The 17817-nt window shown below is 57.9% G+C and overlaps 1 protein-coding gene across 2 annotated transcripts; it reads left to right on the top strand.

Moving 5' to 3' along the window:
* Positions 1–102: 102 nt before the first annotated feature.
* Positions 103–15548, top strand: PPP1R7 (protein phosphatase 1 regulatory subunit 7). Of its 2 annotated transcripts, XM_037069281.1 has the most exons (10): positions 103–711; positions 3771–3899; positions 7249–7301; positions 7980–8045; positions 8609–8739; positions 9009–9171; positions 10619–10735; positions 11433–11537; positions 14076–14162; positions 14614–15548. In XM_037069281.1, the coding sequence occupies exons 1-10, from the start codon at positions 660–662 to the stop codon at positions 14788–14790; spliced, it is 1080 nt and encodes a 359-aa protein (XP_036925176.1). In that variant the 5' UTR covers positions 103–659; the 3' UTR covers positions 14791–15548. The 2 variants fall into 2 exon arrangements, with proteins under 2 accessions (XP_036925176.1, XP_036925177.1); XM_037069282.1 differs by lacking the exon at positions 3771–3899.
* The last annotated feature ends 2269 nt before the right edge of the window (positions 15549–17817 follow it).

Here is a 17817-nt window from a genome sequence, read left to right as displayed (position 1 = left end):
TTCTCCCTCAGTGGCCTCGGCCTGGAGGTGGGGACTACGGCGTTGGCTCCCTCACGGGCCCAGAGCGCCCATGGGCCGAGGACCCACGAAGGTTACTGAGCCCGCCGTGGACTTGATCAGCGTCCAGAGTCCCGAGCGGCTCTCCTGGGTCTTGAGGCGAAGCCGGCCTCGGCCCCGGCACGAGCACAGGCGCCCGTACTGAGCCCGCCCTGCGCTGAGTGTTACTGGAGACGGCCCCTTCGCGCGGATTTAAATCCGCGCGGCGACGCCGGACAAAGTCGACCCATTGTGCAGAAGCGGCCGGTGAGGCCCGAAAGCCCACATATTACAGCCCCACGCAGAGACCCGCCACGAGCCAGCGCACCTCCCAGCTTTTTCTCTCCTTGGCTGCGTGTTTACACCCTGCCACTCCTTGCCTTTTCCGCTCCTCGCCTCCAGACGCCTCCAGGCGTTCTTAAATTACCTGCCCGGGGGAGGTGAGGCGAACGGCCTCGGGAATAAACTACAACTCCCATGAGGCCCTGGGGCCGTTCCAGCGCTTCCAGGTTCAGCCTCCCCTGCGCTGGGATTCCATTGGCTGGGCAAGCTCTAGGTTGGGAGTCCTGATTGGCTGAGGGACCTGAGGCGACAGATTCCGGAAAGGGGAAAAAGCAGCCGACATGGCGGCGGAGCGCGGCGCGGGCCAGCAACTGTCGCAGGAGATGATGGAGGGTGAGCAGCCCCACGGGACGCCGGTCAAAGGGCCAGGCGAGCAGCGGGCGGCGGCCTGCCGCCGCCTTGCTAGAGAGAAACGAGGGCTTCCGCCTCTGGTCGTGGCCCAGGCCCTGCGCGCGGCCCCTGACAGCTGCCGGCCGGTTCGGAGGGGCGGGGGCTCTCGGGAGGGCGCGGTAGCCCGGGGGGCGCGGGCGGCGTGGAGAGCGACGCCCGTGGGTGGGTCACGAAGGCCCGGTGGTAGCGCATCCCTGGTGTCCATCTGCTGCTTGGAGCCTCGCCCGGACCCTCCGATCTGACCCGCGGGTCATTCTTAGTGCACTTGGCTAGTCGGGGGCTCGTAGGGGAGCGTGGCCGCCGCGGAGAGGGATCCTCACGAAAGCTAACGGACTGTGGGCTTGGTAGAGACCACCGGGGCCAGTCTGTAAAGTTATCACAGTTATACAAAGACTAGATTCGGCTTTTCCACTTTGTTGGGAAACATGGTGAGCTTATCTGTGCATGTAGCTGTGTGCACACGTGCACACACGCTCGCCCCCAGTTGGAGAGCCAGCTCTTCCCGATGGCGCCTGAGCTGGTTTCCTGGAGAAGACGGTGCCCACGAGTCAGTGCTGGGGAAGAAGAGAGCAGGGGCGGGGGAGAGGAAGAGCCCTCAGGTCAGGGAGTGATGGCTGCCTGACCAGAGCCAGCTCCAGGTTGACCCTCAAAGGTTCAGCTAGGTTGGAGATAGAATCGGAGAAAGATCAAAGGTCATGTCTGGCAAAGAAAACCAGGTAATGAAAGGCAAAGGGTGTGAATGTGGCCTATTTGGAGGATTGACCAAAGGTGACCGTCATTTTGGTTGAGAGTGGTGAGTACCAGGGAAGCTGGCAAGAGAAGGTTGTGGAGGGGACGTTCGTGAACCTCTTGGATTTGGGAACCCTTGGATCTTTTTAAGAAAGGAAGTGCCTCTTCTTATCTCCTTTTCCCTTCTCCACCCCTCACCCAGCCGTGTCCATGTCTGGGCAAAGGACGAGTAAAAGACCCAGGCATTTTTCTCTCCTGCTCCTACTTCTCCAATTCATCAACAAGCTCTGACCCTTCTACCTCCTTAAAATCTCCAAATTTTCAAATCTCTTCCTTTCCCGCTGCCAATACCTTGAGCCCATCCATTGTCCCCGGTGCCCCAAAGTCAGCTTATGTGCTGATCCTCTGTCCCATGCTCCAGACCCTCTGCAATCCTCAGGATGGAGTCCCAGGGGTCACTTGGGCTGCCCTTCCTTAACTAAGACCCTCTTGCCAGGGCCTGAGCTGAACCAGACCATGGCCCAGCTGAACTCGCTCTCCCTTAGCCTGACCTCACAGTGCAGGTTTGCCTCCCTCTCAGGAAGTGGAGCAAGCCTAAGAAACCTTTCAAAGCCAAATTAGCATAAAGTGAAGAAGCAGTCATCTAGAAGAAGATGACTTAGGGCACATCTCACTAATGGATGCACAAAATCAGGATGAAGCATAGACGCCCACAAACACAGTTCGGAGCTCTGGCGGCTTGTCGCCGAGATGCTGGGTAAGGTCCCTGTGGAAGGCGCCTGGTGCAGCCACGCTGACCAGGGTTCGTGCTGCCTCTGCTGGGCCTCACTGCAAAACAGTGATGCTGATTTTGCTTTTCACATTTTTTTCATGAAACAAAATTCTTCTTGGAGTTTTTTCATTAGTGTAAACAGTACTAATGTAGTTCCTTCTTAAAAATAACGTAGCATAAGGTGAACTTCTGGAAAGCAGGGGATACTTGTAATTAATTTATTAGGTGTCTACTGCTTTTGTTTACTAAAGCTAACAGCTTTTGTGCCTTTTCCAATTTAATTCTGAGCAACTCTAAGATACAGTGACTGTGTCAGGTCCCTTCTGCAGATTGGGAGGCTGAGGCTTGGAAGAGGAAGTTACTTACCAAGCTGGGCCTCTGGGAGCAAGGTGCAGACCCAGGAGGGGTCGTTAGCACTCCAGAAGGTTTTGGAAGCAAAGATGAGATTTAGATTTTAAAATCAGATTGGATTCACTGGCAATGGAGGACAGACAGGGTCAGCACATGCCACAGAGAGGCCAGTCGGAAGGCCGGCGGGAGCCCTGGGTGGTTGCTGGGGCAGGGAGGAGGAGCCCAGCTGGAGAGTGGGAGGTGGAGTTCACAGGGACATATTTCATCCAGCAGTCCTTTCCTGGACACCTCCCCCCTCGGCCCAGTGGGAGACACAAAGAGGCAACGGCCCTTCCCCACTTCTGTGGATAAGCCGGAACCAGGAACAAGGCGCCTTTCATCGGGTTGGTGACTGCAAGTCAGTTGTTGGTGCTTCAGGGCTTCCAGACAGACTCCCAAAAGGGGTCAAGAAAAGAGTTAAGGGAAAGGAACATTATTTGACAATTTCGCCAATGAACTTTTACCAGTCTGCCACGTTTAACCACTGCCTTATTTATTAATTCAAAAACTATCTATTTACCAGCCCCTCAAAGCTTTGCACTGGCTGGCATCACTGTGTCCTGAGGGTTAGCGTCCGTGACCTTCATGTGGGGCTATGAGCACTGTTGGCTGTCTTCTCCTTTTTCATTAGAGCTCCCACCCACAGTCTGATTTGAGTTAGTCTTGATTTCTTTCAGAATGTGGGCCTGTGAACTGGGCTGGTTTTCCGGGCCAAATGGATAGTGGAGCATGGATGAGGGTATGTGGTGGGAGGGTCACAGCGGTCCCCTGGACGCGGCTCTCCAGGCTGCACTAGGTGTTAGCCTTGGTACACACAGTCACGACATCCCAGGGCTTGCAGAACAGCTGGCGACTCTTTGTGAGCTCCTGGAGGGCAAGAATCGTGTGACACTCACATTCACGCCTGTGTGGCCTCCCCGCCCCGCCCCTCACCCAGTGCTCCTGCCACTGGACAGATGGCGCCTGGGACATGGAAGGTACTCAGATGGTCGTTGAACCAAATTCAGCTCCTGTGTTAAATGAAGTCTTGCTGACTTACGACCTGGTGCAGTCTACTGTGCAGCCTGCTATGCGTCCTAAGTGGGAATGCTCACTGGTCTATGTGGTTCAGTTGACAGGCGGGTCGAGTCTGAAGAATCGGGCGATGAAGAAGGGAAGAAGCAGAGCAGCGGCATAGTGGCAGACCTCAGCGAGCACAGCCTGAAGGATGGACAGGAGCGGGGGGAAGAGGACCCGGAAGGTACCAGGCCCTATTAACAGCCGAGGTCACTAAAGGGGTGGGAGCAGTCAGCGTTGCCCGTGATCTGTGCCGCCTTCCTGAGGTGGTGGCGTGTGTCGTCCTAGGGGGACCACTGTACTGGGTACAGTCACAGAGGCCCTCTGTGGGCTGGGAGCAGGGTCCAGTCTGCTGCACGCCCTGCAGGCAGAGTGCAGTGTTTATAACTGCACTGGGGGCAAATGCAGCTAATGGCATTGGGGCTAGGGTGTCATCTGGGACAGAACCAGAACAGTGCTCACGAACCATGTGTTCAGGAAGCGAGATCTGCCGTGAGCGTCACGGCCAGCCGCTGCACTCTGCTCTCCCCCGTCGTGATGCGAGCTGCTTCCCCAGCAGCACGTTTCACACCCTAGAGAAGTCGCTTCCGAGTTCTTCTTCACCGTTGCCGTCCGCCATTGGCCTGGGGTGGACCTCCTAATTGCCTAGGTGTCAGGAAAATCATTTCGTGCGCAAGGTGTCCCAGTGGCCTCCTGCTGTTTCAGTGGATGACAAGGACAGCAAAACGAATTGGAGATTAATAGAAATAAGCCCCAGCTCGTGGTGGTGGCCTGTGCCCGTGATCTCGGCCCATTTGTTTGTTGCTCAGAAAACTGATTTACTTTGAAAAGAGCAAGAGTAAAAACCTGTCAACAAACAGAAAGATGTCCAAGATATATTACTAAGTGCAAAAGCAAATTTCCAAACAGTGTGCATGTTCAGGTCCTGTTTTTATTTAGAGCATAATATTTAGATTCACCTGCTTAAGAGGGAAAACACATCCAACTGCTGTTGAAGGCATCTCTGAACAACAAGCTGGTGAGGGCCTGGTGCCCCCTGCATTTCCAGATTTATGTATAACGCATGGATGTTTAAGGCAGTAATCATACGTTACCCTTTTAATGATAAAAACAATGAATCTATTTTTTTAAAGATTTTATTTATTCATTTTTAGACAGAAGAGAAGGGAGAAAGGAGAGAAACATCAGTGTGTGGTTGCCTCTCATGCGCCCCCTACTGGGGACTACGTCTGCAAACCAGGCATGTGCCCTGACTGGGAATTGAACTGGTGACCCTTTGGTTCGCAGGCCAGTGCTCAATCCACTGAGCTACACCATCCAGGGCCAAAAACAACAAATTTATGAAACACCACTTTGCTCTCTGTTCCAGCAAAGGTGGCTGGTAACTATGGCAACCTAACTTTAAGGCAAAGGAGAGTACCACAAAAGCAGCAGTCACCTTCCAGAACTGCAGAGTCGTGCTTCTGAAGGGGCGTGGGTGGGGCTCTCGGTGTTGCCTGACGTAGGCCCAGGACACTGAGCAGGTGAGAGTGCCACCTGTCCCCATGCCGGAGTCCCTGCTGCTGGTGTGGGGCTGGAGAGTGGGCAGAGCCTTGTCCTGGGCTTCCTCCCCTGGCTGTGGGCACAGGCTCGCTCCGACTCACCCAAGGGCACAGGGCTCCAATGCAGGACGGCTGTGCCGGAACCCCGTTGTCCGAACCAGCACCCCTCCCTCCAGGATGCTCGCTAAGTCTAAGTTCTCTGGGAATACTTAAGGCCTTAGAGAAACCAGGACTTGCACCTGCCTGTATTTAAGTCTTAAGTTCAAATAAAGTCATTCAAACATATCACTTGTTCCCTTTTATTTATTTTCCCTAAGATATCAAATATATGATCACTGCATAATTCATTCAGAAAGATGTGGTAGGTTGGTAACTCCGTTTCAGAGGTTAAGCGGACCTTCTAGGGCCTGTCCTGTGCTGGACAAATTACAGACAGAACCCCTCTGCGCCCTGTGACCACATGTCACAAGGAGCCCAGGACAGCCCCAGTTTCCGCCTCTTGGCGCAGCATGATCGTCTGCGGTGCCCCTGTCACTACGTGTCTTGGTTCAACACTGAATGGCCAGGATGCCTGGCCTTCGTTGCGTACATAGGTTGTGTCACTGCAGCTTCCTGGGTCCTGGTGTTGGAGGAGGGGCAGGCAACTTGGGTATACCTCTTGGTTTTGCTCAGCTTCTTTTATCTAATTCTTAGGTTGGTGATATCCCATAAAGTTACGGATAAATAGTAAATGCCATTTTTTAAAAATCTAGCAGCTGTTGATTGTTATGGAAAGGGTGCAATGAAAAGACTAGGAAGTAGATTCCGCTACGGCGGGGCCAGCACTCCCTGATTCAGCAGGCCCTACATCGGGGGTGCCCCTCTGAGGCCTCCAGTCCAGGGGCCGGGCTGACTGGCGTGCGGGCTGCTGGCCCACTGCACTGCAGAAGCAAACTCAGTCCCGCTGTAGGGAAGGGGCGGCAGTGGCAGCCAGGCAAGATGGCAGCAACCACTTACAGGACATGGAGCCGACGGCAGAGCCGCGCTCCAACCCAGAGAAGCTCCATGAGACAGGCAGCCCAGCTTCTTCCACCAAAAATTCCTGGAACCATCCAGCCCCAATATATGACCTTTGGACCCTAATTCAAGCAGAATTCACTCAATGGGAGGAGAAATCTTAAGACAGTGGTGACATCAAGGAATTACTATTGCTCGTTTTAAGAGTTTAACCCTCTTAAACATAAATGCTTCAGTAGCCTCAGATGGGATGAAGGGAGGTGGCTGCCTCCTCGGGGCTGTGGGCTCTGCAGTGGGAGTGGCCCCTGCAGCCTTCCCGGGTGTCGGGCGCCCCAGGAGTCCGAGGCCAGGCCTGCTAGGTGGAGGTGCTCTGCCGAATCAGCCCTCAGCCTCCCAGGCAAGAAGTGCAACTGAATTACTCAGCAGGGCCCAGCCTGCCTGCCGAGCCTGCCTGCCGAGCCTGCCTGCCGAGCCGCACTTCACTTTGTGCTGCTCTGCGGAGACGGTTGTTTGTAGGGCCTCTTTCCAAAGCAGTAAAAGGTGCTTCCTCCAACGTCCGAGTTGCCCACCGTGCTCCACAGTCAAAAGGCCCGATTTACTGCCACAAACTGGGGGGTGCAGGCTGCTACTGATTACGTGGCTCTGGGAGTCACCAGAGTGGTCTGCCAGCAGCCGCCCCCCTTCCTTGTACCGCCGGGTCCTTCCTCGGGACGTTTGGCGGTGCAGATGCAAGTTTGGGGGCCTTTGCTGGTAGCTGAGTGCAGGGAACTCAGAATGCCAGGAAGGCCATCCCTGTTTGCGCAGGGTGTTGATTAACCCCCACCACCACCCCCGCCGCTCTGGCACCCAGACCCTCAGGTGCTGCCCATTGGTGGGCCCCACGCTCTGAGCCGGGCAGCCCGAATGCCAGCTCGCCCTGCCCTCAGGCCGGGCTGCTGCCTCCTGCACGGGGGGGGGGCTTGGAAAGGGCTCTTTGTTCCTCTCTCACTTTTCCAGGACAAGAGCTGCCTGTGGACATGGAAACCATTCAACTGGACAAAGATGCTGAGGTAATGCCACCTGCTCTGCCCAGCCTTAGGGGGCGTGGTGACGGACCACGCTGACCATAGGGTGTCTTCTGTGAAGGTGCCGATCAGTCAGTGACCCCTGAGAAGAGGTCGTCTAACCTTCCCTCTGTCGGGTCAGACTCCTTGGGTTCTTACTGTTTTTAGTAACGGTGATCAAAACCCCCTGTCTGTTTAATGGTTGTGGCAAAAGAAACGCCTTCGACTCATAAACTGCACGGGCCCAGTGATCACACTGTAAATGTGGGGCCCCCATATCCCCATCCAAAAGGCAGTCACAACACAGGGCTTGCAGCGACCACCGGGCAGGGCACCCGCTGCATGGTCCCCCCGGGGGCCGCCGACAGGGCCGTGGTCAGTGCACCTCCTCGTGGCGTTTTTGTGCTCAGGGGAGCTGGCGATGAGAGGAAGGGCCCGCCTGCCATTCCTTTAGAGGGTTGGTTCTACACAGAAGGACAGTGAGTCACGGCCAAACCCACAAGCATCTCGGAGGTCACCTCACGTCGCTGTCACCTGTCCCTGCAGGCTCCTATGTGCTGCTGGCTTGCTAGCTCTCCCACCACGTCACCTCCACCCCCAGCAGGCCTCCCCTGTGGCTCCTATTCTAGGAAGCAGGGCCCCAGGCACCTCCTGGCAGCTAAGCCCGACGTCTCTCTGTTTCAGGATGTCGACCTGAATCACTACCGCATCGGGAAGATTGAAGGCTTCGAGGTTCTGAAGAAGGTGAAGGTGAGAGGCGGTCTGCCCTTGCCCACAAGGTGACTGACAGTCCAGAACCACCCCCGCTCCCACCCCTGCCAGCTGTAGACACAGACGACATGCACAACGGAGACTCGGTGCTGGTCTCCATCAGCAGCCACTGTCGAGTGGCTGTGGCGTGAACGTGGCAGGTTTGCAGAGCAGTGCAGGCGGCGGCTCAGGCCCCTGCCTCTCGCAGAGCCTCAGTTCAGGGCCGGCCAGCAGCTACGCGCACACCCAGCTGGGCAGTCCCAGCCTCACCCCAGTTCTGCTTGTTTTTCGAAACTGAGCCCAAGGCCTCACTCTGCCAGGAAACAGCACACGGCCCAGACTGACCGAGGCCTCCCTCCCCAAGCAGGTCTGCTCTGTGCGGGCCTGCCTACACTCCCTGAGGGTGTCTGCCATCGTCCCATGTCAGGCCCTTTCTGGAAAACCTCAGGACAGTGAAAACCACATCCTCCCCCGTAGGGCTTTCCCGACCTCCGTAACACGGCTGGCTCTTCCCATGGTCACCCGCCTTGTTGCGCATGTCAAGTGTCCTTTTCCCACCCCAGACCCTCTGTCTCCGTCAAAACCTAATCAAGTGCATCGAGAACCTGGAGGAGCTGCAGAGTCTGCGGGAGCTGGACCTCTACGACAACCAGATCAGGAAGATCGAGAATCTGGACACACTGACGGAGCTGGAGTGAGTCCCGAGACCCAGGGAGGGCCAAGGACCTGTCCAGGTCCCCAGAGCCAACCTGTGCCCTGGCACAGTCCTGGAGAGGCCGCCTCTGCCCCTGGGTCCTGTCCCCGGGGTTGGCAGCAGCCTACCCAGTGCCAGCCTTCCGGTTGGCGGTGGGCGGGGCTACCAGCCGGTCCCTGCCCTCAGGGTGGTCCTGGGAGCCGGGAGGGGCCCCGCGGAGTTCTGTGCATCCCGTGCTCGTTAAAAAATACATGCTTTACTCATTCCAGGATTCTAGATGTTTCTTTTAATCTCCTGAGAAACATTGAAGGGGTTGACAAGCTGACGCAACTGAAAAAACTCTTCTTGGTCAACAACAAAATCGGTAAAATTGAGAACCTGAGCAGCTTACCCCAGCTGCAGATGCTGGAGCTGGGGTCCAACCGCATCCGGGTAGGTGCGGGCTCAGCCCGGCGCAGGGTGTGCGTGCTCCGTATGGCCTGGGGGTGGGTTTTTATTCCCAGAAACAGGGAACTTACTTTTTAAGAAAACATACTAACTAGGGTTAGCGTCAACAAGAGCGCGTCCCTGATGGAGCAGGCTGGCCTCTCCGCATGCAGGCTCCGCCGGCCCCACCCCAGGCCCACGCTGAGCTCTCCGCGGAGACACCTGTTCTGCGGTGAGCCGCTCAGCCCCAAACCCAGCGCTGCTCCACAGTGTGCTGATGGCTGTTTCTGGCAAACGTGCCCGACGTGAGTGTGTCCTAAGCAGGGAGGCTGAGGGCCACCCGACCTCCGCCAGGGCTGCAGGAAGCTTTGGGCAGCTCTATACCCTGCCATCTCGCGAGAGTGTGGCGCAGCGGAGACAAGCGCCTGTCAGGAAACAGACAGGGTCCTTGCCCAGCTGACCCCAGCCCCTGGAAAGAGTGCAGGGAGCGGCCCCGGAAAGACAGGCATCGGCTGGGGCAGCTGGCAAAGAGGAGGGAGGCTCTGCAGGGCAGAGACGAGGCCACCTGCCAGCCAGAGACCATAGTCCCCCTTGACTGGCCTCCATGTGGCTTTGGGAGTTTACAGTGGACAGCGGTCAGTCCAGCGTGGCCACTGAGAACTGGGCAGGACACAGACCACAGAGGTGATTCTGGCCAGGGCCTCTGCTGGCACCATTAGTGGTGGTGTGGCCACAGACAGCAAAGCTGCCTACTGAAAGCTGGAGAGCAGCCAGATGTCGGTATTTTATCAAGTATCTCTGTGACATGTGTCCAGGAGAAGCATGGCTCATTACAGGTCACTGTGGGCGTAGCGGTTACAGGCACCCCCCTCGAATATCCATCCTGCTGGGCACACCCCACCCCCGCCCATTCATGAAGTGCTGGGTGGGTGGGTTGCACCACCTGCGGGGGCCCTGCCGAGTCAGCACGCGCCTGTTCGGGCTGTGTCGTGTCTGCCGAGAAGTTCATGGTTAACTTGTTCTGAGACAGCTGTGGATGCAGAGACAGGAAAGAGACCGAGTTAATGCATGTCCATTAAGCTGCCTGCTGTGCTCACTCACAGCAGGACAGAGGACCAGGGCGGGGGGCAGAAGGAAGGAGGGGTATGGGGCCCTGCCTGGGCGCCTCTTTTCTGGGGAGACAAGGCTCTTGGGAGTGCACTGTGACAAACCCCACAGAGACTGACGGGATGATGCTGACTCAGGACTGGGAGGATGTGACAGCCCTGGGCTCTGGGTGTTGCGCCCGTGCTCAGTTGTCATTCTGTGCCTTCCGGTAAGATTTCCCTGGACGGTTTCCAGAGTGCAACAGAGACTTGCCGACACCCCAAGGCCAAGCCCAGAGTGCGCTGCCCCTCCCCTGTGTGAGCTCGGTGGCCACACCATGCCGTCTGATGCTCTGTCTTTTCCACAGGCCATTGAAAACATTGACACACTCACCAGTTTGGAGAGCTTGTTTCTGGGGAAAAACAAGATCACTAAACTTCAGAACCTGGACGCACTCTCCAACCTGAGGGTCCTCAGTGTGCAGGTAGGCCTGGCTTTGTGCGCCCCCCGCCCCCCGCACGGGGCTTGCTTCTCAGCCGCACTGCTCTCCCCGACTGGGTCGGGGCCGCCCAGCTCCCATCACAGGCAGTCAGAGCAGTAGCTTTCACGTGTGCATACGCCCTGCCCATGCCTGCGTCAGACCGACCTAGCCGTCTGATAAGAGACCCAGCTGGAGTGGAGGCAAAGGCGTGCCCTTAGAAGGGTGGTTAGCTAGTTCCACCCGCTCCTAATGCATCTGTGAGTCCTTCTACAGCCGCTGTCCTGCGGAGTGCCACCCTGCCTTTGGGGATCTGGCAGCACCAGAATGTCGCTAGGCTCATGTGGCCTTTCCTATTGGAAGCCAGGGCGTGGAACCGGACCCTGGAGGCGGGAGGTGGTGGGTGTCCCTTCACTTCAAGTCACACATGTCCTGAAAGAAATGAGCATCTATTGTAAAGTGTTCGGTGATTCTGATACTTGAATTACTAAGTTAACTGAGGGCAACCCTCCCCAAGTATCTAAAACCCCTAAGTTCTTCTGCATAAAACCCTTGGCCCCTTGTGCGTGAGCTGTAGCCCAGGACGGCAGGCTGGGAACGCTGGGCCTCTTCTCACTGTGGAAGCCTCCTCCCGGCCCCTTTCCCAGCAGTCGTTTCCCCCGAGTCCCCACCCAATCTGACGGCCGTTGGCTCTCCCTCCCAGAGCAACCGGCTGACCAAGATCGAGGGCCTGCAGAGCCTGGTGAACTTGCGGGAACTGTACCTCAGCCACAACGGCATCGAGGTCATCGAGGGCCTGGAGAACAACGTAAGACACCCTCTTGCTCGTCTGGGTGGGTGGGCACAGCCCCAAGCACAAGCAGATGGCCGCAGCACACTCAGTCTCAGGGCTGGTCTCCAGCAGACACACCTCTGAGGGTCTCTTGTAGGGCCCTTCCAGCCCTGTGGACAGAGTGGCCCCTCTGCCCTGGGAAAGGTGGGAAAGTGCCCCGAAAGAGCACTGAGCCGATGCCTTCCCCACAGCCGGTGTCACCCAGCACGGGCATCGAGGGGCCCTCCCCCGGGCAGCGCTCCCTGCGTGGCCACCAGCAGTGCTGCAGGCATTTGCAGGAGTTTTAAAACCCCTCCCAGCTTGCGTGCCCCCCTGCACCCCACACACCGCAGAGGCCAAGGGGACGAGCGGCTCATCCAGTCTTGGAGCTCCAAGTGTCCCCACCTCCTCCTGCTTCTCACCACCCTGCTGGGGATAGGCCTGTCCACGCCCCTCCCTCCACCACCAGGAACACTCCTGCTCAGCCCAGGGCGGCCTTGGGTGTGTGTACAAGCAGCCTCACTGGAGCCCCCAGCCCCCTGAAGCCCTTGCCCTCCGGGGCTGTCTGCAGGCTCTCGGCAGGGCAGCTACCTGCAGGCCAGGCACTTTCCTCATTCTGTGTCCCCGGGCTGCCCTCTGCCTCGTCCCATCGACACGGCCTGACTGGTCGCTGCTGCAGCAGCACCTCGGTTGGGAAGGGCTCCTTGGGCCTCTGCCACAGCACCTGGGCCTCGTCACCGGGAGTGCTGTCTCGGGGAGACCACATTCTGACTGTCACCGCACCAACATCTACACAGTCTGGGAAAGCTGGGGTTTGCCGGTGGTGGTCCCTCTCTCTGTACGTGAGGCAGAGTCCTGAGCAGGCCATGGGGGGGGGGGGGCATGGGCAGGCTGCGCTCACGGCAGGCCCCAGCAGATCAGCCCACACCCGTGGGGAGTGGCAGGCCTCACCCCCACCCCCACGCTGAGACCCCAGGCCTTGGAACCAGAACAGAAACACGCAGCTGTGGCTCTGACGGTCATTAAGGCCACACATCTGTCCTGACCACATGGCTGCCCTTGGGGCCTTGTCAGCCGGAAGCCAGACACTCGCCCATACTGAGTGTGATCCCCTCATCTGCCTGCCCTCCATTTCTGTGAGGGGAAGGAAGGCAGTCAGGGACCTTCTTCCCAAATGGCGAATCCCTGTCCCCCCACACCTCGTGCTCCCCTGCCCTGTGCACCGGGTCACTCTCAGTGGAGGTCCGGGCCTCTTGGTGCCTGCTCTCCCCATTTCCCTTTGTACTGGGTACAAATGAGCTTTCAAAACAGTGTCCAGCTCCCCAGAAAAGGGGCTTGAGGACCCAACCGAGTGTCTGTGCGCCATCGGAGTTTCAGGCTCTGGCAGCCAGGGCCACCCCCCCACCCCCCCGCTGCTAAACCCTATGCCCAAACCAGAGGTCAGACCTGCTGGGTGTCTGCGCCTGCACTGAGGACCACCCAGTGCAGGCAGCAGGCTGGAGAGCCCTGCCCTGCCCTGCCCCCAAGGGCTGCCCACAGGCCATGCTCCAGCCCTCATTGGCTGTGACACCCCCTGGACGCTGCAGGCACACGCCAGGCTAAGGACACGAGTGAAGCCAACATGAGCGCTGAGTGCATGCAGACACTGCCCCACACACTGTGGCCTCCCCACGCACAGGCCAGGGCTGGGGGGGGGGGGGGGCGGGGAGCAGAACCNCTGTGGCCTCCTGGAGAGGCCAGGGCTGGGGGGGGGGGGCAGGGCGGGGAGCAGACACAGGGCGGGGGGAGGGGGGCAGGGCCCACCAGGTGTCAGACGCTAGGGCCAGAGCCCTTCTGGGTCGGTGGAGTTGCTGGCTGCTGGCTTGGGTTGGGGGAGGGGCGGGGATTTCAACTGACATCTTCAGTTTTCCCTCAAACCCCGCACAGTGAAGGCAGAGGCACAGGAGCCTGCAGCCCAGGGCTGTGGGCCAACTCCTGAGTGGCTGCCCTGGTTTTGGGGGGCCACGCTGATTGGTTGGTTAGACTTCAGCAGGGCCTGCTTTATTTACTTACTTTTAGAGCAAGGGGAAGAGCAGGAGAAAAGGAGGGCAACATCGATGTGCAGTTGCCTCTTGCATACAGCCAACTAGGGACCTGGCCCGCAACCCAGGCATGTGCCCTGACTGGGGACTGAACTGGCGACCCTTGGGTTCACAGGCCGACGCTCAGTCCACCGAGCCACGCCAGCGGGGGCGGCAGGGCCAGTGTTAAAGCACTGAAGGGCCTCGCCGGGCCTCGAAGCTGGTGTGTCCCCAGCAGCATGTGCTGGGCTCGAGCCCCTCCCCACCCCTGCCCTCTCCCATCGGCCGTGCGTTCTCCTTCCTCCTGGCGGCCTCCCCCCCACCCCCGCCTCTGTCTGAGCAAGTCAGGGCAGCTGTCTGCCCTGTTCTGTGAGGGCGGTGAGGGCACGGGCCCGCAGCTCCCAGCCGTGAGCGTGGCTCTGCAATGACCACTGACCTGAGGTAACGCGGGGCAAATTTTATTTCCTTACTTTAGAACAAGCTCACAATGTTGGACATTGCGGCAAACAGAATCAAAAAGATTGAAAATATCAGCCATCTAACAGAGCTGCAAGAATTCTGGGTAAGTGGAGAGCCCACTGGGTGGGTGAAGTGTCGGGGTGGACTGGGTGGTGGGGTGCAGGCTGAGGTGGGGGAGCAGGGAAGGAGGAGGCCTGTGCAGGGGCGTCATCAGGACCTCGTTAGAAACGCACATCTCTGGCCCCGTAGCAAAGGGCAGACCTTCCAAATGGCTGAGGAGGGGTAGCAGACGCTTGTGAATACATCAGTGTCTCCTGCCATTGACACTGAGACAGTGAGACAGCCTTTGGCTCCCTGGTTAGCAAAGACTTTTGCGGGTGGCACAGGCGGCCGGTCTGTGACACCCAGATCAGGGAGCACAGGGCTGCTCTGTGGTGAGAGGGCTTTTCTAATGTGTACCCGTGTGTGCCCGCGTGTGCCTGCGTGTGCCTGCATGTGCCCATGTCCTGTCCTGTGTGTACGTGTGGTCTGGGTGCTTGTGTGTGTCCTCCCAGATGAATGACAACCTCCTCGAGAGCTGGAGTGACCTGGACGAGCTGAAGGGAGCCAAGAGCCTGGAGACCGTGTACCTGGAGCGGAACCCGCTGCAGAAGGACCCGCAGTACCGGCGGAAGGTGATGCTGGCGCTGCCCAGCGTGCGGCAGATCGACGCCACCTTCGTCAGGTTCTGACCCTCCGCGCCCTCGCCTGCTCCCTCTCTCCGAAAGAACTTCCTGGCTATGGTTTTCAGTCCACCTGTTGCTCCTGAAATCATCACTATGCCAAGGTCACAACCCAATGGCAATAAAAAGGCACTGAGTGATCCCTGCCGTGTGTACCGCCGCTCACCACTGAGAGGCGCTGCTGTTACCGGCACCACTCGGTCCGTTGCTCTATGTTCTCAGAGGGAGGTGGCCCAGGCCCTGTGGGCTCAGGGAGCCCATTCAGGGTCCACCCCAGCAGCCTGGAGCCTGTCAGCCCACAGCTTTCTAGTCTTTTAGACCTGTCAATGTCAGTATTTGCAGATGACACAGATGGCCCACAGATGACACACATTAAAAAGCAAAGCCATGGCGGGGGGGCTCAGCCCTCCATGCCAGGACCCTCAGCTCAGTGCGCAGGCCCTGTCCCCTGCAGCCCCCTATGGCCCCCTGACGTCCCGTTGCCATTGGCAGAAGGTGAACCCACCTGAGGCTCCTCAAAGACTTTCTGCAGAGTCGACCTCTGACCCCACCATTGTGTTGGCTCTCGTTTTATAAAATTTGCCTTGATGGCCCCAGGGGTCTGACTTCTGTCTACATGGATCTTGTCATCCTCTGCCATCCTCGGGGGTCCGTCTGCTCCCCACACTACAGTGCTGCCCTGCCCAGTGTGGGAGCCATGTGCTGCCCACCGTGGCCGGTTCCATTCACATTTAACTTTGTGAAAATAAAGTCAAGTTAAACATGCAGTTTCTCAGTTGCACTCAGCCTAACCCAAGTGCTCAGTAGCCATATATCTTGGGGGCAGCCCTTCTGACCATCCCGGGGTGCCACTTCCCTGGACCCTGTGACAGTGGTGGCCCTAGGTTGAAGGTCATGCCCAAGTCCAGACTTCAATCTTTGCAAAAATAAACCGTGCCCCTGGACAGTGGGCACCTGCTGAGAAGCAAACGCTGGGAAAGGAAAGAAGGGGTGGGTGGGGCCTGGCCCTTCATGTCTGTCCAGGGTGTCTGTCTGGGGCCAAAAGACATGTGTTTAGGTGTAAGGACTCGAGTGCCTTTGCTGAAAACAACATTCAGAGGAAAAGAAGAGAACCTACGTCAAGGACTGTGGAGGGGAAACGAGCGGCAGCCACGGGAAGCGCTGTGGCCAGCAGCCCTTCCCACCTGCGAGTGCGCGGTCACGGGGCTGTGGCACCTGGGACCAGACGGAACGAGGGACCTGAAGCCAGGCCCTTGTGTGTTCAGCCTGGGACCTAAGAAGTGACAATGAAGGTTGTCCGAGTTCCCCTTGGTATAGAAAAGGGAGCAATGAAGTTTGTGGGGAAAAAGGAGTTTAAAGTAACCACTAATAGAACAGAAATTGGGTATGAAACACCTGGGAAAACAAAACCTTTCGGCAAAGAGACAGGGGAGGCTAAGGAGGCCCGGGAACAGAGTGCAGTGGCCATTCATCTGTGCGGCATCTCCGGGACGGAGGGACAGGCAGAGCCTCGGGACGGGCTGCAGACTGCAATCGGAGGGTGTGCTGGGTCCGGCCCAGTCCTGACCCGAGCTCCCTCTGGCTGTTTGAGAAACTCATTTCACTTGAAAATTTACGTGGACGAAGAAAGGTCCACATTGAACCTCGAAACTTGGAAAAAGTTCAGTCAGCTTTGAGAAAATGTCAGGCGAGGTGGTCTGCCAGATTCTGACAGCTGTGGACCCCCAAAAGGGCAGTCCACCGGCAGGCCGGGCCGGGGCTGGAGGGGGGCCTGGCTGGCCGCAGGCTGTGCAGTCCTGGAGGCCTCGGTGTGAAAAGCAGGCCAGAGAGTCCGTAGGAAAAATGGGAAAGCCTGTGTGTGAGCCTGGAGTGCAGAAGAGCTTCTTAAAACCCAGGAGCGCAGCCATGGGACACGGTTTTGTGGGTCTCCGATGTAAAATAGGAAGTCCCCAATGGGAGGGACAGCACCGTCTGCAGCCCACTGACAGGTGTTCCAGTGTTCAAAGCTGGCTCGGGCCCGATAGCAGGCGTAAAGAATTGCTGCAAACTGGAGAAAAGGAGTGTGGACAGAGATAGGCGAGGGCAAAATGGGCCATCAGCCGCAGTCGGTGCGCCTCGGCGCGCTGAGCACCGGCCTGTGAGCCAAAAGGTCACTGGGCTGATTCCAGGTGGGGCATGTGCCTGGGTTGTGGGCAGGCCCGTGGTCGGGGCATGCTCGAGAGGCGACCGGTCAGTGTTTCTCTCCCCAGAGGCCACCAATCAATGTTTCTCTCCCTTTCTCTCTCTCCCCTTACTTCTCTCTTTAAAATAAAAAATATTTCTTTAAAAAACCCTTTAAAAAAAAAGTACTCCCAAGGATGCTCAGATAGGAAGGGGGAGGGGGAGGGGAAAGCCCGAGCGAGGCCCCCAGTGCCTGGGCTGAGAGTGCATGAGCACGGGGTGGCCGGTGTCCTCTCACCCAGAGAGGAGGGTGGCAGGAGGAGAGAGACCCAGCCAGGGGAACTGCACTGCTGGTGCCCTCCCAACCCGAGGCCACCAGCAGGACAAGCCATCGTGACAAAGAGGAGCAGCCACTGTGCCACACCCTGAAACCAGCACAAAATGACCCTGAAACACACGTGATTGAAGAAGGAAAAGGCAGAGGAGCCTCCCAGCTGGCAGGGACCTGCCAGAGGGCCCCTTGTGCCAGCAGTTTTGTTCAGACCAACAACGTGCCCAGCCCAAGGAATGTCCATTCGTCCTCAGCCAACCCTGCAGGTCTGTCCCTGTTCCAGGCTGCGTCAGGGCCAGGGGCAGCCAGAGACTCCATGCTTTGCCAGTGACAACTGCTTTCCTGAGGAAAAGGGCAGGTACAGCTGGCATGTTGCCTTGAATGTAGATCTGATGGCTGGACCTGCTGCAACCATCTTGCCACCATGAGGCAAAGGCTCTGACCCTGACTTCCCAGAGCCACCAGACCCACCCAGGTGCCACCACCTCCCCATATCCTGCAGCTGAGGAAATCTTTTTGTTCAGCCACAGTTGTTGGGAGCTTTG

Source organism: Sturnira hondurensis, unplaced genomic scaffold, assembly GCF_014824575.4.
Source record: "Sturnira hondurensis isolate 20B ecotype Veracruz unplaced genomic scaffold, ASM1482457v3 Scaffold0018493, whole genome shotgun sequence".
Taxonomy (NCBI): Eukaryota; Metazoa; Chordata; class Mammalia; order Chiroptera; family Phyllostomidae; genus Sturnira; species Sturnira hondurensis.
This window is presented reverse-complemented; position numbering and strand designations above follow the sequence as displayed.